Below are 23588 nucleotides of genomic sequence, written 5' to 3' on the forward strand. Positions count from 1 at the left end.
TACTTATCTTTGTGATGTAGTCAACTATCCCTCGAAAAATTCAGGAACCTGTTCATTCTCTTCATATCCTCTTTTTTTCTTTCCCTAATTCTGACATCATTTTTTAAGGATTCAGTTTTCATACAAATGTTTCATATAACACATGGGTCTCTCAGTTCTTTGCCTTGTTCATATCCAATGACTGTTCTCCAACTCCATCTCATCTACTCCCTATAATTTTCTAGTACAAGTAACTTCTTTTTCCTGAAAATGAGAATTTCTAGTCTACAGATTCTCCAGCCCTCACCTTCTTTCTTTCAGCCCATTCATACTTGCACTCTGTCTCTAACAACTTTTTGATTCCACCTGGAATCTTATTACCTTTGTATTCATCAAGCCCACACCTGACTTAATTTCCATGGGTCTTTCATTATAATCACTCCTTGCATATGACCTCAATTCCCTTTTTTTCTATTTCTTTGTTTACTCCCTTGAAAAAATCCTACACTGGTGAAGTTCAATTTTCTGTCTACTATATTATCTTTACTTATGGAGGAAAACCAATCTCTTAAAATCCAAAACCATTTTCTTCACATGGAATACCCAATAGTGTCTCTGAGGGACTCGCTGACATCTTTTTCCTCACACCTCAAACACTCCTTCTTCGCTCATGAATCTCAGCCTATGTCCTTTCCCATCACTTCTTTAAGAAAGTATGCACTCCCAATACTGTATCTACCAATCTAACTGCATCTCCATTCATATAACCCTGGTTTCCTCTGCTACAAAAAACCAATAGGTCCTGCTTCTAGTGGGATAACCTCACTACTGATACAGCAGACCCTATCTCCTCAGGCTTTTTCAAGACTTTTATTCTTGCCTGTGTTCTTTCTCTCTCCTTAATAATTAATTTTACCTTCAGTACCGGATCATTCTCATCCACATTATCTACTATCTTAAAAAAAAAAATCCTAGAAGAGTTCTATGCTGTCTGTATTTCTCGTTAAAATTAAATATAAAATATTTAATATATAAACATATATATGTCTCAAACATGTTTAAAAACAAGGAGATAATTTACCAAAAGTCTGTCCCTATGATAAGTTAGTGATTAATATAAAAAAGACTAAATATGTAGGAAAATGTCTCCCCTTGGATTCATAGTCCATACTTGTATCCAATGGAATAGAAAGTTTATTAAGTATGAAAATATTGCCAATATGAAGCCACTTGCTGATCAAGCTGGTTTCAGTAATAAGAATGTCATGGCTGAGTTGTATGCTTACATATGTTCTCTAATTTTTGTTTGTGTTTTTATTTTTGTCTGCTGTTTTTTCTTTTCTTATTTCCTGTTTCCTATTTAATGCTTATAAGCAATTATCAGAACAGGTAACTCTGACCATGTCAAATAAAGCTTTTCCATTGTGGTAATTTATTTGATATGCTTAACTTTTGCTCTTAATGCTATAAATTATAGTTCTCACAATTTTAACTTATATTTCCTATGTTATCCTCTTTGAGAGTATACCTTGCTGATTTTTCACAAATGGTCCTTCTCTCTCTCTCTCTTTAGGTATGTTTTAATGCTCTTTGTCTTCCTTATTGTATCCTCCTTAGTTTCACACTAATAATCTATTTTCTCCCCTTCAGTTAATTTTATAATAGCAATTCTTTTAAGATTTTTTCAGAATTCTTTTATGTCATATCTGCCCTTTTCCCACTTCTTAAAAGTTTAACCTTTGATTAAGTAAATAAGTACTCAGAAACTCATATGACTTTTGCAAACATTTACACAAGTGCTTGGGTAGTAACTTACCATCTCATAATGTTCATTAGCTCCTTCATGTCCTCACTACCCTCCTAACTGTTAGCCTATCCACACTACCCACCTGTCATCAGTTAGTGTTGAAATATGCAAATTAACAGTTTTCAGGTCACCATGGTTACACCATGGGGACCTGAGGCAAATCATGCTTACATTAAGCCTGAAGCAAGATAAGTAAATATTTCAGCTGTGTATGTTAAACTGGAAGAGACTGTTGGCAGGTCATTTGATCCATTGTTTTTTCTCTATGTAAACTCAAACTTAAACCACACCCAATAAAGACAAGGCACTTTGTATAAGTGAATGCTGGAATAAGGAAGTTGAAAAATAAGAAAAACACTAGATTTATCTAGCTCCTCTGAAGGAACTCTATATAATTAAATGACTAGATCTAGCCCTTGACTGACAACTGTTCTGTGACAATCATAGCTGCAAACTTTAATCTTTTGCGGGGGTGGGGTATCCTGGAGTTTGAACTTAGGTCCTCACACTTGCTAGGCAGGTGCTCTACCACTTCAGCCACTCCTTCAGCCCACAAATGTTAATCTTAACTTCAGGGCTTTTCTACAAACAGGCTTTTTCATCTAACTAAAAACAGGTTGCATCTTACTCAATAGCATCGCTGTGAGAGCTTTTGCAAATAAGACAAATGTATTCACAGCATTCAGTGTTGAAATATTTAGTGGGAAAATGAGTTCTAGTTATTTATTATCCAAATAGAAGAGATTATGAATATTGGCAGTAAATCAAAATAAATCAAACCAGAGTGTACCAGTCTAACAATGGATTAGGGTTTTATGTGTAAGGACCTCACAAAAAGGTAAAAGGAATAGTAGTTACAGGAATTTAAGTACAAATTTTTATTTTTCTTTGTTTTTCAATTTTTAAAATTCTTGATAGTAGAAACGTACCAAAGATCTCAAGGGGACTATGGCGACCTTCAGCAACATGGTTTCCTTCCCTAGAGACTGACAGCATTTCCAGTTTTTTATACCCTTCTGAGAATATTGTATTTAGCAGCATATATATTGACCATACATTTGACAGATTTTTATTTATATAATGAGAAAGTGTGTGATTTATTTTGGATTTGTGCTTATGCTTAAAATATTGTGTTTTCTGAGAAATGGTAAAATATAATTTTATATTGGCAAAAGCTCATTAGAAGTTTCTGTTAAAAGTTGGATACTAGACGGCAACAATTTTATGAATAACTTTCATTAGAAAAATAATAGAAGAAACTAATCACTTATAGTTCTGCTACTTAGAAATAAGAACTGGAAACAGTTTGGCTTACCTAGATACATGGATACATGCTCAAGTATTCTGTGGAGTTAGAATTATATTCTAGGTACCATTTGGAACATTGTGCCTGTGAAGAATTTATTTACATGTTTTGTTTTCAATCATAAATACTACATATTGGTTGGAAATATTAATTAAAAATATTTTACTTATTGAAGGACCATATGGTTGAGAATAACGCTGATGCTCTCTTTAGATTTAGAGACACCTCCCCACCACCCCCCCCACCCCCACCAATTTACAATGCTGCTCACTAGTGCTTTTACTCATGCCTAGGTTGACATTGTGTTCTTTCAGTATCTTGATGTCAGGGATGAGGTTGAGCAATTGTTCTGTGTGACTTATCACACCCTTATGAACTTCCTACTGAACCTTTCCCTCAGGGGGATAGGGAGACATGAAAGAGAGAAAGCTAGAGAAGACAAATCTCTAATTTGCCCCTCCTTCAAAGGGCAAGACAGGGAAGGTCCTACAGGGCCCATGGAATTCTGCTTCTTGCCTCTGCCACCTACTAAAGTTAATGTACAACTCCACCACAACAAAATCCACCACCACAAGATGTTACCATTGGGGAAAACTGAGAAAGGGAATGGAATTCCTCTGTATTATTTTTTTTAGCCACTGCCTATGAATCTACAATTATTCCAAAGTGAAAATCTTAATCGAAAATATAATGCCCTACTTTGCAGGAAGTCAAAATAGGAAGATCCAGGTTCGAGGCTAGCCTGGGTAAAAAGTTAGTGAAACTCTACCTTAAAAACAAATTGGGTGTTGGGGATTATAACTATAATGCCAGCTACAAGGAAGGCATAGCTGGGAAGATTGGGCTTTGAGGCCATCCGCAGGCAGACACACAAGACGCAAGACACTGAGAAATAAAAGCAAAAAGGGCTCAAGTCATGCCTTAAGTGGTAGAGTACCTGTTTACCAATTTTTAAGACCTTGAGTTCAAATCCTAGGATTGCCAAAGAATATATATTTATATGTGTGTATGTGTGTGTCTGTGTAGATCATAATGCACTATATATATTTATATATATACACACATGATATATTATGTGCTTACTTTTCAATGTCTCTTCCTTTATTTCTTTAACTAAATTATCCTTTTAAATACACACGTACAATTTTATATGAAAGGATAAAATTTTTCTTACCATTTACCTTATTTACTCTCAAGCTTTCTGATTAATTCTCTTTTTATTGTAAATTTGGGGACATAGAGATGACATTTTAGGTATAAGGACACACATTAGGTTGTTTATAGGAAAACATATAATGCATAATAATCTCCTACGTATCTTGGCTCTTCCCCATGATAAGATTGCAATACCAGAAATTCTTCTAGCTTGTAAAACAAACTGAGGTAAAAACCAACTAAGCCCCTCACTAGCTCTGCCTTCTGCTCCATCTAGTCTCTCCCACTGTAGAATCCAGCAACGTCTGAGTTCAAACTCCTCAGTCCACAAGACCTCACAGGCATTAGTGAACACAGAGTTCTAAACCAGATTGATAGCAAAATAAAATATTCCCAGAAAGCCAGAGAACAAATAGGAATTTTGGCTACTACATTAGATAACAATCTGAGCAAAATCAAAGCAATTCCAGCTAACTATAATTGAGATAGTGAGCAATGACTCAAAAGAATTGCACTTGAATTTCCAATTCTCCTACGTACTAGCTTTTCTGAGCCAATATGCTGACTTTAACACATTATATTCTTACTGTAAGTCCACTTAAACATTGATAGAGATACTCTTTAATCTTTTACAAATATTTATCTTTATGATAAGTAATATCATGTCACAATGGGGAATCCTGTGATCTATATGGTCAGGTTAGAATTCTATGCTTTTTGAAATCAGACTTAATTTCCCCTTTCCATGTGGCATTCTAGTATGTATTACATAATCTGACTGCTGTTCTTCCATGATAAGGTTAGATACTTGAAGTCATGTTAGAAAACTAAAACAAAAACTTCAATGGAACTTTTCTGAAACTTTGTTAATAAAGAAAGTTACTATGTGTTGGAGAAAATTATAATTGTGAGATGTTAAATTCAAAAGGGAAAACCACACAAGCACATGGTGCAGTTGCACAAAGTGACAGTGTTACTACTTGTATCTAATTGGCCTCTCTAAATACCAACACTAAGCCATTGGGCTTTCACCTCCATTTTCCTCAGGAAGGACATTTCAGTTTTGTCATCCTGGACAATACATAGCTTACTGTCACACTGGGTTCAGAACCAGATGAGTATGAAAACAATACTTCAATGTTCTAGTATGTGGAACTTCTTTTTATTGGACAGAAATCCCTTATCTTTACTTGTTCAGAAAGCCTCAGCTAAAAAAATGAGGAAAATTTTTTTATCCTCGCATTACTGTTTTCTGACAGAAACCCTCCTCTTAAGTTCCATTTCAGTCACCCTAAGTATTTTCCAGATTTTACATCTATAGTCCAGAATCTGCTGGGCCAAGTGAGGAGATAAATGAGTGAATTTCCCAATTCAGTGCAGTAGTTGGAGGGCTCACAATTGAAAAAGAGATGTGATAGGCAGATCTGTTCTAATGTCCAAGAATGCCATCCTGTCAGCCTGGTACAGTGATCATGTGCTCATCTCTTCATTTCTCAGAAGTGTGATGCACAAACCACCATCTTAAGTTGCTTTTGTTTGTCGAGGATAGCAAGAAAATTTCAGTAGTTGTGATTATCACAATGATGTCATAAACCTTTCTAATGAAATGCTAGCAAAGTTGGGGCAGGTTTACTTGGGCATAGATCAAAGTAGCTGTGTGTATCACCTTGAACTCCAAAGAATAATAACACTGGACTAGGAACAGATAAACTTTAATGTTCAGTTAAAAAATAATAACAGTGGGTTAGAAAAGAAGGATACACTGGGGAAATTAGTATTTTATGAAGAAATATTTATTTTTTATTATTCATTTATTCACATGTGCATACATTGGGTCATTTCTCCCCCCTGCTCCCTTCCCCCACCCTCTCCCCCCTTCCCCTCTCAGTTCCAGGCAGCTCCTGTTCTGCCTTTATCACTAGTTTTGTTGAAGAAAAGAGACAAGCTTAATAAGGAAGACAAAGTGTTTTTGCTAGTTGAGTTGAGGATAGCTATACAGAGAGATTCCTAGCATTGCAAGAAACACTTATTTAAAACATTTTAGATACAGACAAGTTGATGATTACATGAGTTAATTAATTTTAGGTCCTTTGGAGAATAAAAGACGTATGAAAGATACATCAAAAAGCTACAAACCCCTAGTTAAGGTGATAAGTCTCACAGCTATGAAAAGATAACTTGTAATGCCAAGCAATAATTGATAAGTGCAGATTTAAGCCCAACTGGAGTTCAGAGAAGGGACAGATGACTTCCAGACAGATTAACTTGGCACTATTTCATAAAGGATGTGATATTTTCATTGAATATGCAAATTAAAAGATTCAATGCTTGTAAAAGTGCCTTTTGCACGCAATGCCTCTTGCTGAATTCTGCATAAGGATAAGGAAATTTATGCCATAATCCTGCCCCAGAAAAGTGTGTAGTCTGGTCAAGGAAATGACTCATAAACACATAGAGACACAAATGCCAATTACCAGTATACTTCAAGATGATGGTACAAGTTATCATGACAGAAGACAGCTCCTGATTAGCTTTGCTAATTAGTTATGCAGCAAATAATTGCTTTAGGCATTAGCAGAAGGAAGCACTCACTTCCCTGAGTTATTAGCATATGACATTCCCTTCCTCTGTCTTCCCAGGATTCCTCACACTGCAAGCTTCCCCTGCCACTCTGACTGCTCCTTCTCAGCCTCCTTTGCTGGATGATCCCCATCTCTCTAAACATTCAAATAGCTCAGAACTCAGGGTGTGATCTCCTTTCTTTAGTCTACATTCACGCAGTTGGGGAACGCATCTGGGTCCACGGCTTTAAACTCCACCTGCATGATGATGGCTGGCAAATTGCTATCTATAGCCCAAACATTTTCTCTGAAGTCTGACCTAGTTTATCAAATCACTTAACATGCTCAAAATTGAGTTCCTAATTTTTCCTTTAAGTCCTGCTTCCTGCTAGAGTTTGAATATGTCCTCTAAAGTTCACGTGTTAGAAACTGAATCTCAATTCAACAGTATTGAGAGGTAGGACCTAACTAGTGGTCACTAGATCACCAGGGTACCGCTAATGCTGTTATCACAGGAGTTGGTTAGTTATCATCAGAGTGGACTTATTAAAAGGGGAGTTTGTACATCTCTTGCTCTTGTGTATGTTTGCCTCCCCTTCTGCCTTCTGACATGGGATGGCACTACAAAAATTCTCTCTCCAAATGCTAGCCCCTCAGTCTTGTTTTTATTTATTTTTTACAAATTAGCCAGTCTCAAGTGTTCAGTTATGGCAGCACAAAATAGACTAAAACACACCCTTTGCAGTTTATCTCCTTACAGTAAATGGCAGCTGAATTTTTTTCCAGTTACTTAAGCAAAAAGCCCTGGAGACAAACTCAACTTTTCTCTTTCTCATAAACCCCATATCAGATCTATCATCCAATTTTATTAGTTCAGCCTTTAAAATGTATCTAGAATTAGACCATGTCTCACTTCCTTTCTTACTTTCACTCTGCTTAAATGACCACTTACAATCTTACAATAGCCTGTGATACATCTCTCTTCTACTCTTGTTTAACCAAGCAACCAGAGTGATCCTTTTACATTATCATGTCACACACTCAGCACCCTACAGTGGCTTCCCACCTCACCCTGATTAAAGCAACAGTCTCATGCTGGATTACAACATCCAGATTAGCTGACCCCTGTTCCCTCTGGCCTCATCTATTCTGACCTTCTGGCCTTCCCACTGTTCCTTGAGCAAGCCAGCAATGCTTGCTCAAGCCCTCTGCTCTTTCTGTTTTCTTTGCCTTGAATACTTTTTCCCAAGATAACAAATAGCTCTATCCATCACTTCTTTCTAGGTTTACCCAGTAAAAACATTCCTTGATTGTTTCAATCTTAGACCAGGCTCCTTCTGAAACAGATTCAGAAGAAATGACTATAAAAGAAGCCATTTATTTAAGAGATTATCCCATAGAAATTCAGTGAAGGAATGAGCAAATTAAATAGAAAGAGAAGGGACGACAATCTAGGGTACATTGATGAATCAGGTAGCTCTGCAGCCGCTTGGGACTCATGTTTCAGTGGGAGCTCTGGGGCATTGTATGGAGCCTACCTTCAAGGAGTATTTAACCCTAAATTCATAACTGTATATTATACTTATTTATCTTGTTTTCTTGTCTCCTTTATGAAGCATGGGCGTTTGTCTAATTTGTTCACTGCTACATCCTCAGTAGCTAAAATAGTGTCTTACACATGGATGACAAGAAGTGTTTGCTGACTTTAAAATAATGAATACATGAACAAACTCAGGCGGGTAGATGTCTAGAAAGTCTCAAAAGGAAAGGAAGGTCTGCTGTACATGAGCATCGTGTAGGCAGAAGCAAGGTCAGAAGATGAGCCCACTGGGAGGCCATAAGAACAAAGTCTTAGGTGAGCTAACATAAGACAAATTTGAAAACAAGTCATTCTTTTAATTGGAATAGAGGGTCTTATAAAAATAAAAGTAATTGGAATAAGATAAGGTGGGTCTGGGTCATGACCATACAAAACTGCCAGACTGAGGAATTTGAGGTATTTTCTATACGTAAAAGGAGAGATGAGTGTTTCAAAGAAGAGGAATTTATAATTGTGTTGTAAAACCCAATTAAATTTAGGCTTCGTGAAGACTAATCTGAAAATATTAGGTAAATGGATTTGGGGATTAGGAAAAAAAGGTGAGTTTATAAACTTTTTCAGAGGCACAAAGTAGAACTGATAGTTTACAGAATGAGTCAAACAGGCTAACTGAATGCTATAGATAGTGTGGTTAATTGGAGTGAGATTTCTCTCACGCCCTTGTTCTACTGAATCTAACTGGGGGCGACAGGAGATGCAGAAAGGACAAACGATAGACAGACATGCACAGAATTGGGATCAAGGTGTGCTGGGAGCTCGGATGGAGACACACAGCAGCCTCATTGCTCTTTTACTCTACTAACTCTTCTATTACTTTGTTTGTTTTCTCTTATTCTTTAAATTCTTGCTTCTAAAGTCTTTCTTTAAAACCTTGCTTCTTTTCAATTCTTTAAGTCTCTTTCTTTAGACTCACTCTGTCCCATGTTTTCTCTTCAGCTTTCTGAAGCCTCCATGCTCAGACTTGCAGACAAACAACAGCAGCTGGGTCCAAAAACTCCATTAGCATAACTCTTAAAGTCTCGGTACTTAGACTTGCACTGTCCCATGTTCTCTTTAGCTTTTCTTTAGCTTCGCTTTTCTAAAGCCTGTGTATAAATTTCTCCATGCACAAAGCTGCTCTGGTAGAGACGCACCAGCCAGCGTCAAGGGCAGCCAATCAAAATCCTCCATCAAAAATCCTCTTGTCCTCCTTCAGTGAGTCTTTTATATCCAGTAGTAAACAAGGAGGTGGAGCAACAGTTCTCAGGGAAGGGCATGACATTGTAACAAGAGAAACCTGCAGTTCCTACTTCTCTGAACAAAAGCAACTTAAGAAAAGCAGCTATGCTGCATTTTGTCTGCAGCTGGGGCCGTGCCAAACTCAGCCTGTCATTGAGCACAACTGTGCTTATGTAGGCTTCTCATAATCCACTCCCCACAGTTAATCTATCAATATCAGAGGTAGAAGTGACAGAGGAGAGAGGCAGCATCAGTCCTAAGGTTTAGAGTCTATCATTTGGTGATTTGGTTAATACCCCAGGATTAAAGACCTGCCCCTACTCCAGGGCTGACCTACATTTCCATCATTCTGAGTGTGCTCAGCAAAATGCAAACTTTGCTGAGTTTGAGCCTCTTCTACCACTCAGGCAAATTAACAACACTGGACTGGGATTTTAGGTTCTTAACAAACAGGCAGTTGCTCAAAAGAGAGAAGTTAGAATTTATTAAAATGTTTCAGGGACTCACTCTGCTTCCTAAAATCCAACCCTCACTCCTGCTTCTTTTCCCTGTGTAGTTCTCAAGATCCAGAGAACTCAAAATGCTATGAGAAGTACTCACAAAGTTAGTAGTGAGAAAGTCCTGCCCTGCCTCTGGACGAATGCTTTGGCAGAACCATCACTTAATGGACCCGTGAACACTTTTTTTTTTAGATTGAGAAATGTAAAAATAGCTAAAATTTTACTTGCATGCTGGCACTATTCTAAGGACATTATTTATGTTAGTTCACATATTCCCCAATCACCTTAATCACCTCATACAGCAGGTAAGTGGACCTACTAATGAGAAAAGCACGGTACAGAGGGGTTAAGTAAGTTACTCAAAGTCACACATGTTGAATGTGACAGAATGGGATGGGAACTAAGTAGCCAGACTCTAGAGCCTAGGGCTTAATCACTGTGCTTTGTGGTACAGTGAACTCCACGTGAATACTTGAAACCTGACAGATTTTTATTTACCTTTTGTCTCTGGTAATCTTTCTCAATATGGCTTTATAACATGAGTGCTAAGTTCTGGAGAAGTTGAGATGAATACAACATAGTATTTGGCCTCCAGCACTTGTAGTCACTCAGGGGAGGCTGTGGATTAATAATTTCACAGTATTGTGATTAAATGGCTTGGTTGATGCACGTGCAGTTTCTATGGGGGCAGAGCAACTTAGCCCTGGAAGTCCTTGGGGAGGAGGTTTGCCCTGGCTGAATACTAGGGAACACTCCAAGTTAGCCCAGCAAAGCAGAGAGGCAGCCTAGTGTGGTAGGTAAATGTCGGAATGCTGAATCGAGCAGCCCCAACTACAGCTTGAATTCAACTCTATGACCTACAACTATGTGACTTTGCACAAATGTTTTAACCTCTCTGAGTTTTAGCTCTTCCACCGAAGAAGCAGCTTTAACAGTACTTCCTAAAGAATAAACGAAATAAGATGTATGTGATAAAAATATAGGAGAATTTCTGGCACCTTATTGTGATAACCAGTGTGCTGAATAAGCATGACTTCAAATGTAATTAAGATATTTTGATAATTATCTCTCTTCCATTGTTCAAAGTGCAAATAGTGGAAATGCTGCCTTGCCTCTGGATTAAAACTCCAGCAGCCCCACACTGCTGGAGTTTTAAAAACTGCCGAGTTTTTAATTTCACACTTACATATAGACTTTAATAAGAAACACAGTTTCAACTCAAAAAGTAGAACATCAATCCCAGATATTACTGAACTCTGACTTTGACATCACCTCTCCCCAAATCAGGCCTGCTTCACCTGGACACCAGCAAGAGAAAGGGGAGCATGGGTAGTTTCCTCCCTGTTTCTCCTCCAGCGCCCCTCAGGACAGATAGGAGAGGGGAAAGGCCCACTTGAACTGGCTTTACATTTGTTGGGTCTTCCAAATATAATAGTGTAACTCCCTTACAGGTGCTCTTCTGGACTTTTTCTGGAAATTTGCATGATGGAGGTAGGAATTCTTTTCTGAAGATGACTTGATCCAGGTTCTGTATCTGTTCCAACTAGCCATCTGCAGCCCCTAGATATGTAGCATGACCATTCAGAGTCTATCCTTTCATCATGCAGGCAGCATCAGAGATGTGCTCGCACAGCTCAACTCCCTATAGGGTTCGTAGCTTGTCCATGGGAAGCATTCATTGCCTCTAAAACTTGTCAGAGCACAGTTCAGCCCAACTTTACCATCACTTTCCTACTACCATGGCTTTGTTAAGATTTCTCAGGCCTGGGGTAAACATAGGTTGTTCTAAAACAATCCACTCTTTGTAGGTTTCACATTTGGCAAATCATCACACTCAATTCGGTATTTGGTAACCAGGAAATCAGCACCTCAACTGGCACTGAGGCAGGAAATGTGTGCTTTCAACCTTCTATCATATGTTTACCATCAATATTGAATATCATTGTTGGACACAACCTGGGAAAGGAAACACCCATAGACTATCATATGTACCTTGCGATCAAACAGCTACTAGAGTGTCACATTGCAGAAGAGACAGCTATGCAAAGACTGGCCACCCAGAGTTCCCAGCCAGAAGCATGGAAAACCACTGAAACTTTCAAGCAGTCCTGATAAACCTAGGTAATGTGATCAGAGCACTAAAACAAGTAAGATTCCCTGAAGGACAAAGTGTGGAATGCCAGCAACTGAATGACTAAACCCCTGGAACCCCCAGGGTTTATGACAGGGAGGTCCTGATGGACAGCTGTTCTGACGTCATGACAGTTTTATTCCTAGTTTCTGCCTGATACCAGGTTACCATCACTCAACAGCCCACCATATTGTTATCAAATTCATTCTCATTCCTCTTGTCTTCCTTAACTATCTCAAGCAATTTTTTTAAATTTTGCAAGAAATTTTCCTAATCTTTCAAATTATTTTTAGTGAATCCAGGACTTTCCTAGTCTTTGCTTGTATTGCTAAGAATTAAGACTCTGCAATTCTGTTATTAAATAGGAAAAAATTGTTAAGTGTTGAGCTAAGTCATTCCTCATAATAGTAGCTTCTCACAGAGATTAGACCTGAAGGAGATGGCTGTTCTGTTGAAAAAGTTAAGAATTTCGTTTTAAGCTCTCAATTTGAGTATGTGTGCACAAAGAAGAAAGAATAAAAACATGCACACATGCAAGGAGCACTCAAATGATCAAAGCACAAAAATGTACTTCACTCATCATGCCCAGCCACGAAACTTTAAATATAATTTTTAGCAAACTTGGAAGCATAAAAATGTAGGTATTTTTCTTATAATTTCACTGGTTGTTCCAAACAGTTTCCAAATTACTTTTTCTCATATTTAGACAATAAAATTATAGTGTTTATTCAATAATTTTTTTTTTAGAATTTCTAGAAGGATCACAAAATTGCTGGCTCTTCAGCTCAGAAAGGTTCTTCCTAGCAGTACTTCTTCTCCTCTGAGCATCTCACACAGATTCCAAGTAGGAAGGGATGGTAAACCTGAAGACCACCCTAAACCCCCACCAAGTAACTTTTATACCTGTCCCTGTGTCAAAACAGGTAAGAGGAACAAAGATAGAGAGGAGTGGGATCCTTGGTCAACTACTTATTTTTCACCCAAGATTATTAGTACAAGTACTTTACTTTTCTATCATTACTCAAACCAGGATTTTAACTCAGGGACTTCTCAAGTTTGACCACAGTCTCTATTCTGGCCTCTTTTCACCTCTGTTGGAGCTGTCCTCCTTCTGTACATGCTGAGGTTTCTCCCAAAGCCCCAACCTCCTTCCTGCATAGGAAGTAGCATGACATCTCCACACTAAGGTAGGTAGGTCCACATTAATAATTTTTAGCCTGGAATGGTCTGGGCAGTTACCAGGTAACTTGGCTATTTAGGTGCAAGATTAGTTAAAAAAAAAAAAAAACTTGCTGTCTAGCTGTGATATTGATTCAACTTGTAGTTTGGCTCAATTAGCCAGTTTAGAATCTAGTTTCACAGCAGGAAATTTCACACATACAAATCAGCAGTTTTGAAAAACCTGATGGAATAATGGCAAGTTTACCCCGAAAAGCTTTGTAATCTAGAAGCCAACTGTCTGAGTAAATGCTACTGTAATTAGATAATTATCCAAGCCCAGTGGTTGCCAGGGCTTTCTGCCAACATCCTCTTTTTCCACTTGCTTCAATTTCTGTCTCACAAGCATCCGCTTATCAATTTCTTCACTAAAAAATAAAACCAGACGTAGCTCTTTCCTCAAAGAATGTTCCCACTGGGTCATACTTCTTAAGTACATATTTTATACATTTCCGGCTTTCTTCCACTCCTACTCAACTTGTTACAGCGTAATATAATTAGGATTTGACATTTTTGGCATTAATGATGGAGTGATCTAATTAAGGGAACACATCCAAGACTCACCATAATGTCGTCTGTGGAGCCGCTTTACAGAACAGTAGATGGGGCCAAGTTTCTGTTAGACCAGGCCAGATGATGCCCATGTTGGATTTACTCTACTTGGGTTGTAATATCATTGGCTAGAATAAATGCAGAGTCCAAATTAGACCTTATTTCAACCTGGATTTACTGATAAATCATCCCAAATAAAAGCACTAAAGTTTTTTCTAGAAACAATTTCCAAAGGAACATTTGGTTGGTGGTAATCACCATGTTCCTCAAAAACAATGCTGTTTATTTTCTTCTGTCTTCTACACATGTTGTATATATGTCATACACTTGAATCTGGAATGCTTAAGTGGTGGGATTTTGATTACCAAATTAGAAGGCTAAAAATATATTTCTCAATTGAGGTCAGGGTAGTAATATCTAACAGAGTGTGAAGAAAAAGGTGATGTTTACAATTGACCAAAATTATTAAAATCCTCTAAAGAGAGAGGGGGGTGGAAATCATGGGAATGAGGAAGGCCTTATCTAGGAGAGTTATTTATTTATAATAGTAAAACTGCCAATCTTTCTAGATTTCTCAGAGTGATAGTTTAAAAAATTGCCGACGTCTATGTAATGCTCACATTAAAAAGTGGTTCAACTGAGGAAAAACGAAATTTTATACTCCATTTTAAGTACATAATTCTTTTGGAGCGAGAGACAGAAAGAATCTGGAAGGATATACCTGAAAATAGCGGATGGTTTCACCGATTCATTTTCTACAATGAGCACGAACTACTTTTATGATAATAGTTTATTTTTGTCTGGAGATTGTTTCTGTGCTTCTTTTCAGTGTTCACTTTTGAAGGTGTTAGTGTTTGGAGTCTGTGAGATGCCTAAGAACACTTCGTTATTCCTCCCTGTGATTTGGTTTAAGCTTACTCACCCAGAGCAACTGTTTATTGTTAAGCAGAAAAGAATAAGGAGACATTTGCCAAGGGTAAGCTAAGAAGGAGGTGTGGTTCTGTCAGCAAGTTTGCCAGGTATACTAATGGGCAAATGAAGAGCTGCAGCTTGTCTTTTTAGATAGAATTAAGTAGGAAAATATAAAAGACCCACTAAGTACAATATTTTTTACGTAATTTTGATTTTTTTTTCTTTAAACTACTTTTGATCTTTGAGCACATGTTTTTTCCAAGCCCAGTGAAATGATTACAAAGAACATTTATTTATGGTTTCCACAAAAGTAAACAGGTCACTTGAATTATAGAAATCAGCTCAGCTCAAATTGCCAAACTTTTATTGAGTAAGCATGTACATGCCAGCATGGTATTAAATGTAGGAGGATATTAGAATAACTCACAGAGATGACAATCCTGGGGGCCACAGTGCTTGTCTGTTTAATTTTTTTGTGGTTTTAGTGATCAAACCCAGGGCTTTGCATATGCTAAAGAAATCACAGTTTTAATATGGAGGCAAATAAATTAATAATGACCTCTGATAGATGTGTATATATGTATCCCTGATATATATAGTCTTATTTTGTATTATTCACTGTGTACATTGAAGCCTGTTTGATATGTGTGTATGGCCTTGATATAATTTGCATTGAAGCTATATATATATATATATATATATATATATATATACATATAAACACACACACACATCCCTGATATATGGGCTTCAATATAAACAGTGAGACATATAAAGCAAGTCTTATGGAAGAGTAAAAGGAACAATCAACAGAGTTAAGAGACAATCTACAGAAAGAAAAAAATTTGCAAATGATCCATCTGACAAGGGATTAACATCAAGAACATATAAGGAACTTTAAAAATTCAATAGTAAAAATATAATTTAATTTTAACAATGGGAAAAAGATATGAAAAGCCATTTCTCAAAAGAGGAAATTCAAATGGCCGACAAGCTTAGGGAAAGTATTTACTTTTATTAGTCATCAGAGAAATGCAAATCAAAATCACACTTCAAAGTCAGCTCATTCCAGTTAGAATCACTATTATAAAATGGACAAAAATAACAAGTGATGGTAAGGATATAGAAAAAAGAAGAACACCTATGTACTCTTGGGAGAAATGTAAATTAGTTCAGACACTATGGAGAGTAGTATGAAGGTTTCTTAAGAAACTAAAAATAGCTCTAGTTTTCACATCCAAAAACAATGATACCAGCATATCAAAGAAAACATGCCTACTTTTGTTGCTGCACTTTTCACAATAGCTAAGATATAGAAGCAACCCAGATGCCCATCAATGGACAAATAAAGAAAATAAGATATATATATATATATATATGTATACATATATATATATATATACATATATATATATATGTATACATATATATATATATATATATATGTGTGTGTGTGTGTGTGTGCATGTATACACAATAGAGCATTATTCAGTCATAAAAAGAATGATGTCCAATCACTTGCAAGAAAATGAGTAGAACCGGAAGACAATATGTTACATGGGATAAGTCAGACATAGAAAGACAAATTTTGAATGTCCTCTCTCATACATAGATTTTTTTTTAAAAGCTAATAAATGTATAATAGTGATTGCTAGAAGATGGGTAGAGGGAGATTAGATAATGGGTACCCAAACACAATTAGATAGAAGTAATAATTTCTATTGTTCTACAGAACAGTATGGGGAGTATAGTTCACAATTGTATATATATAAGTACCTGGAAGAGAGGCGATCAAAGTTTCCAAACACAAAACAATAAGGAGATGGAATTGCCGCCTTCTACCACTTGAGCCATTCTGACAGACCTTTTTTTGTGTGTTAGATATTTTTCATAGGGTCTTGCAAACTATTTGCCTGTGCTGGCTTCAAACTGTGATTTTTCTGACCTCTGTCTCCTGAGTAGCTAGGATTAGGTGTGAGCCATTGACGTCCAGCACCAATAAATTTTTTAATTAAGGTAATAATTTTTAAAAGTCACCTTCATAGTCATTTCAGAATATTAATTTTGGAGGTAAGGGAGACACCAACATTCAGATAATAGCTTATATTTAGGATTAGAATCAAGGTCCTCTATTTCCCAATGACCTTTTTTTAAAAGTTGGTGAAGATTCAAGTAGGATTTAGTGGTACACACCTGTAATTTCAGCCCTCTGGAGGCTGAGGCAGGATGGAAAGTTTAAAGCTAGCCTGGACCACATAGCAAGATCCCATCTCAAAAGAAAAATACAGAGAGAAGAAAGGAAGGAAAGAAAGAAGAAAGATAGGAATTAAGGAAGGAAGGAAAAGAAAGAGAAAAAGAAAGGGAAAGAGGAAAGAGAGACAGGGGAGGGGGAGAGAGGGAGAAATTGAGAGAGAGAAGGAAAGAATGAAGGGAGGGAGGAAAGGAGGGAGGGAGGAAAGAAAAGAAAAGAAAAAGAAAAAGAAAGAGAGTCAGTCTATATTCTCATCAGTTCTGCTAGGGAATCTGTCCATCCTAGGCTAATCACTGATGGGCCAGCGAGGTCACATGTCCGCATTATAGAGCACGGGAAAAGGAGCAGGGCACCCTGACTGAAACTTACACCAGGGTTAGAAAGAAATGAGGAGCTGTAGTCCTCCCTGCCACCCTCTTCCACCAGTGTAAAAGAAAGGGCAGGGAGATAGACAAAACTCTTAAACATGTACATAATTGCCAGATTTTATTTCAAATGGGTAGACTCTTATAAGGTTATATGAAGGCAAAGGATTTTTTTGAGCAAATGAAGGCTTGGGCTAGGATATAAAAGCAAGAAACTTCAAGGAATTTTTGTAAGTTTCCTGTGGATACAAAGTAATTCTATATCCGTGATTATAGCCTTTGGATTAATACCTTGATACTAGGAAAATTTTGCATATTTATGTTTACCATAAGTTCACTACTTTTTAAATTGATAAGTAAAAATTGTATATATTTATTACAGAAAATACGATGTTTTAGTATATGCATGTAGAGTGAAATGGCTAAATCAAGCAATTAACATAGGATTTGGCTCACACTTTGTGTGTGTGGGGAGAACATTTTATTTTATTTATTTATATATTTTTAAAAAATTTTTAAAATTTATTCATTTATTTATATGTGCAAACATTGTTTGGGCCATTTCTTCCCCCCCTGCCCCTCACCCCCCTCCAGGCAGAACCTGTGCAACAGAACACTTTAAATCTACTCTCTTATCTACTTTTTAGTATCCAATATATTGCTATTAGTTGAAGTTACAATAATGAACAATCGATCTCTGGAACTTATTCCTCCTGTCTAACAAAAGTTTTATGACTTTAACTAACATCTCCCCAAGGCTTCCTACCCACAGTCTCTGGTAACTACCATCATACTCTCTGTTTATAGCTGTAAATTCGACTTCTTGTAAGGTGCACATGTTAGACCATGTAATATTTGCTTTCTGTGCTTGGTTTCTTTCAGTTAATGTAATGTCCAGGTTCACCCATGTTCTAACAAATGCAGGATATAACTCTTTTTTTAAGGCTGAATAGTATTTCACTCTGATATTTGTCTGTTTTTTTCCCATTGCCCATTTTGTCCATATTTATCCATTCATCCATTGGGTGGGCACTCAGGTTGATTGAATATCTTGGCTTTTGCAAATAATGCTGGAAGAAACATGAAAGTGCAGATATTGCTTTGACATTCTGATTTCAGTTCCTTTGGATACAGACCAAGTGGGGGGTTCTGGATCATAAGTTCTAGTTTTAATTTTCTTGATGAATCTCCATGGTTCTCCATAATGGCTGTACTAATTTACATTTCCACCAGTGGCATACAAGCTTTTTTCCATATCCTTGCCAATACTGGTCATCTTTTGACTTTTGGATTATAGTCATTCTGACAGGTGTGAAATGACATCTCACTGTGAATTTAATTTCATTTTGCGATGGTTTGTTACATTAATCATTTTTTCATATACTTATTGGATGGTACTATGATTTATTTTGATAAATGTCTGCTCAAGTCCTTTGTCTATTTTTTTTTTATTCAGGTTGTCTTCTTACTATTGAGATGTCTGAGTTCCTTATACATTTTGAATTTTAGCCCCTTATATGGTACATGCTTTATAAATATATTCTTCTAGTCTATAGGTTGTCTCTTTATTTTGATGATTGTTTTCTTTGCTGTGCAGAAGCTTTTTAGTTTGATGTAATGCCATTTGTCTGTTTTCACTTTTGTAGCCTATCCTTTTAGTATCCCCATCAAAAAATCATTGCTCAAATCAATGTCATGACAGATAATATATTGTTAAAATGTCCATACTACCCAAAGCACTGTATAGATTCAATGAGATTTCTATCAAAATTCCAAAGATGTTTTTCACAGAAATTTTTTAAATGCCTAAAATTCATATGAACCCACAAAAGACCCTGAATAGGAAAAGCGATCTTGAGCAAAAAGAACAAAGATGGAGGCACCACACACCTGATTAAAAATCTTTTGAATTCCTGCTTGAAAGCGAGGGGGTGGGGGTGTGAGGGAAGGGGTGGGGGAAAGGGAGGGGGTGAGGGAAGGGAGGAGTAATGACCCAATCATTGTATGCACATATGAATAAAGGAAATAAAAAGAAATCTTTTGATTATTTAAATGTAATGGAAACTTGCTATTTGAAGTAAATCCCAGGAGGAATAATTTTATAAGGCAACAAACTAAGTTGACAATGTAAATACTGACCTTTAATTTTTATGTTTTGCAAGTCTGAATTACTATATATTGATTTGACTTAGAGTGGTGTTTACTTAAACTAAATCTTTTTTAAAAAATAAATTTTAATCTATTTAAAACAGTTTAATTTTAACCTCTTAGAACACTGCCTGTTTCTAGTAAATGATTAATAAATACATGCGGATGCTTCCGTGAATTTGTATCAGTAATTGTAATATCGTCTATCACTTTTAAAAGCCGATTTGGAGCAGACATTTGTTTGTTCCTGGGCATGGCAGTGACTGGATGTGAATTCATTTTATGATTCACAGAATCCTCACGGGCCCACGGGGATATGATTGAAACCAGGCCAATTGATGTTTTAATCCTTTCTGTCCTTCAGGAAGTAATGGAATTAAAACCTAAGTTTTTGTTATTTAGTATCTGTTGCACTGAGCTAAGATTTTAGATAGAATGTAGAATTAGATTTTTGCTAAATGGATTTATAATATGAATTAGATATGCAGGAAGAGTGACCTTGGGAAATGAATTGTAAAAGTGACAACTTGCTGAAAAACTCAGCAATAAGCAAAAAAAAAAAAAGTCTCAACAGAAAAAACAAAGTACTCCATTACTAGTGCTTTCTGGTAATAGACTGAGGTATAGGACTGAAAGGTCAGTTTCTGGTTCTGGCTCTGTCTTGAACCTCTATATAATTTTGAGCAGAGCACTTCCCCTCATTCTTCATTAGTTTCCCCATCTGCAAACTGGTTCATAACCTTACAGAGAAGTTGGGATAATATATGAAATAACAAAAATGAAGTACTTCAACTTCACAGACTAAAGTTTCCACCACAAAATAAAAAAATGATAGGAATACACTACATGAATTATATTTAATCATTTATCTCATGAAGCAAGTAAATTAAGGTATAAAATGTACACTTTAGAAGGACTCATTTAAAGTAACTCGTAAAAATAAGTAGCCAGAGCATTTAAAATAAATCAATCTACATAACTTGGTTCATATGTAAGTTTTAGAAAACATATCTTACCCTATACAAAGTTACACCTTTGTGGATTTAAGTAATACCCAACATAGAAGGCAATTCTTTAGAATAGGAGTGCCTTAAATCATTGGTTATTAGAGATATGTGACTTTTGAGGAATTGATGACAATAATTTATCACTAAATGATAATTTTATAAGTGATAACAAAAGAGCCATAAACCATTAAATGCCTTTTAGATATTTTTACAATATTAAATATACTTTGTAATATAGAAATTAGAAGTTCTGAATAGCCTAGATTTCAGACAAGAGACATAGTGCTCTCTCCCTTAATAGCAGATGCTTATTGAGGGAACAGCTTAGAAAACACTGGTGCAAAGACCTTAAGAGCCAGTAGTGATTTCAATGTAATAATTAATATGGTTCAGTGCTGGTACAGAGCCCAGGGCCTCATGAATGTTTGGCAAGTATTCTATCACTGAGCTACACCCCAGTCCCAATAATTTCATAATACTTAAACACAGTTAAAAAAAAAAAGCTATCTAATCTTATATTGAAATAAACCACTGCATGCATTGTATGGATTGGATTTCAAATGACAGTGGTTTAAACCACACTCACCGTGGTTTAAAAAGTTGCAATGTGAAATCACACGGCCAACTTCAGTGACAGAATATCCTGACCAAAATAATAGCTGTGTCCAATATGGAAAGCAGATGGGCCAACATCAAAAAGAAATAAGATAAAAAAGATAAGCAGCTGCCTCATTCTTCCTTCTCAAATAGACCTGGCACAACCAAGAAAGATGGGAAAGAAGCTGCAGTTGTTGCCCTTCATCTCCAGAATTCCTTCAGGTCTAACCCTTATCTTACAACCCTTCTTACTAATTTCCCTTAATTTCTTGGCCTTTTCTCTTTAACTGAACACCCCATGTCTCTGTTGCCCCTAATTTTGAGGACCTAGTTTCCTGCCAGCAATTCTGCTCATTACCTTTGAAGCTTCTCCTTGCCCTGAATTGGTTATTTTCCTATGACTTCACACAAAGTAACTACCTCTGTTCCTTGCTGTAGCCCAGGAGAGCCTGCACCAATGCAGTTTCCTTCTGATTAACACTATAAGACATTATTAACATTATGAAAGGAAAGCTGACTTAAATTCAAGGAACAAACTTTGAATAAGACCCAGCAAAATGAGAGTGCAGATAGATAGATGATAGATAGATAATCAGTTGACTATCCATCTACTAATCACCCACTACCTATGCGAGAATCTCTCTTCTATTACAGTTCTTGGAATATAGAAGGTACTCTAGAAATATTTCAGGAAAGAATGAATAAATGAAAAAATAAAATATAAGCACCATGTATAAGGTCTAAGAATGATCACACTAAAGGAGTGCATGAAATTGCAAAATATGATAAATCCATCCTTTGTATATGTCTGGTGAAGATTTCCACTTATATTTATTTCAAAAAAAAAAAAAAAGAAGAAGAAGCAGCCCAGCACATCTATTTGTCATCCCATTTAGAATATCTATGATTTTAAGACAGCTTTGAAAATAATTGCTTGACAAAGGTAAGGTCCTGCTTCAGCTGTGAAAGCATATTTTAAATTCTTAGTCACTAGAACATGCCTTCATAGAGGACATTACAGAAATAGCAGTTACACCTGATTCTATTTCCCATTCTGGTTTTTATTGAGGTATGTTGCTGTACGCTCAACCTGAAACATAGTTTAAAATGTTAGAGGTAACATACAACCCCATTTCCTGGGTGCAAATTTGCACATTTACTCTAGAAATCCTAGTAAGAATGTTTATAGAAATGATTGATGGAGGCAACATGTGTCAAATAAAATGTCTATGGCTTAGCAAAAGAAAACCCTCCACGCAGTGCTTCTCTTCCCATCGCCTGGTGCTCATTGTGTGTGTTTCTCCAGATTGATAGGCTGGACGTGGACAGTTTCTTCAGCAACATAGAATCTGTGCACCGCATATCAGCCAAGTTGCTGGCCTTGTTGGAAGAGGCCACAACCGACGTGGAACCAGCCATGCAAGTAATCGGTATGTTTATTTTCTTCTCAAGTTCGAGGATACAACGGGAAATAACATTTTAATAACCTCCCTGTACTTTGGTTTTATGTTTCTGACTCACAAAGCTTCCCAGGAGATATATAAATGCTGAACTTATCTTCAGGCTCATTGTAATTACACAGACTCTGTATTTGTTTTCAAATGAGTTTCTAGCCACTTGCTGAAGTCCCTTCTTAACACTAAGCACACCATTTGCTTTTTTTTTTTTTTTTAGTTTCTAATCTTTCAACCTCTTTGCCTTCCAGGTGTTCTTTCATTTTGTTTTATGGCTAACACTTCCTTGATCCTTAAAGAATTAAATATCAAATTATTTTAATAGTTTTGCTGATTTTAGTTGCAATATTTTGCTGATCTTATGCTAGTGAACTGTCTGATTTTTATATTATAAACTCTTTACATGAGTTTATATGATCTACAAAGAACCTACGCAACTTCTTTCAATGTTTTTCCATTTCACTGTCAAATAACTATATATATGTATATATATTATGTATATCTTGGTAAGGTTTTCAAAAATGACTACAGAGAATAATATATGAAAAGTGTTGAGCTGAATTTTTATTCTCTTTATTTCTTGGGAGAGCCAAAGAACTCCCTGAAGGTTGTTTGTATATCTAGTATATCATATACATAGTGCCATTACCTAAGAATTCTTTAAAAAATTATCACTTTTCTATTTTACACATATTAAATATGTACTTATTATAACAGTATTTTTATTGTAATTTTATTTATTTATTATTGTTGTACTGGGGATATATTGTGACATTTACAAAGTTCTTATGTATTGTAGTTAAATTCACCCCCTCCATCATTCTCCT

General features: G+C 36.3%; 1 protein-coding gene across 1 annotated transcript in view; it reads left to right on the plus strand.

Annotated features, from left to right (window-relative positions):
* Positions 1-23588, plus strand: part of Arhgef38 (Rho guanine nucleotide exchange factor 38) — a 127456-nt gene that overhangs the window by 37986 nt on the left and 65882 nt on the right. The window contains exon 3 of the mRNA XM_074041479.1: positions 22614-22737. Within this exon, the coding sequence (XP_073897580.1) occupies positions 22614-22737 (124 nt within the window). The remainder of the gene's footprint in view (positions 1-22613; positions 22738-23588) is intronic.

This window comes from Castor canadensis, chromosome 9 (assembly GCF_047511655.1).
Source record: "Castor canadensis chromosome 9, mCasCan1.hap1v2, whole genome shotgun sequence".
Lineage (NCBI taxonomy): Eukaryota > Metazoa > Chordata > Mammalia > Rodentia > Castoridae > Castor > Castor canadensis.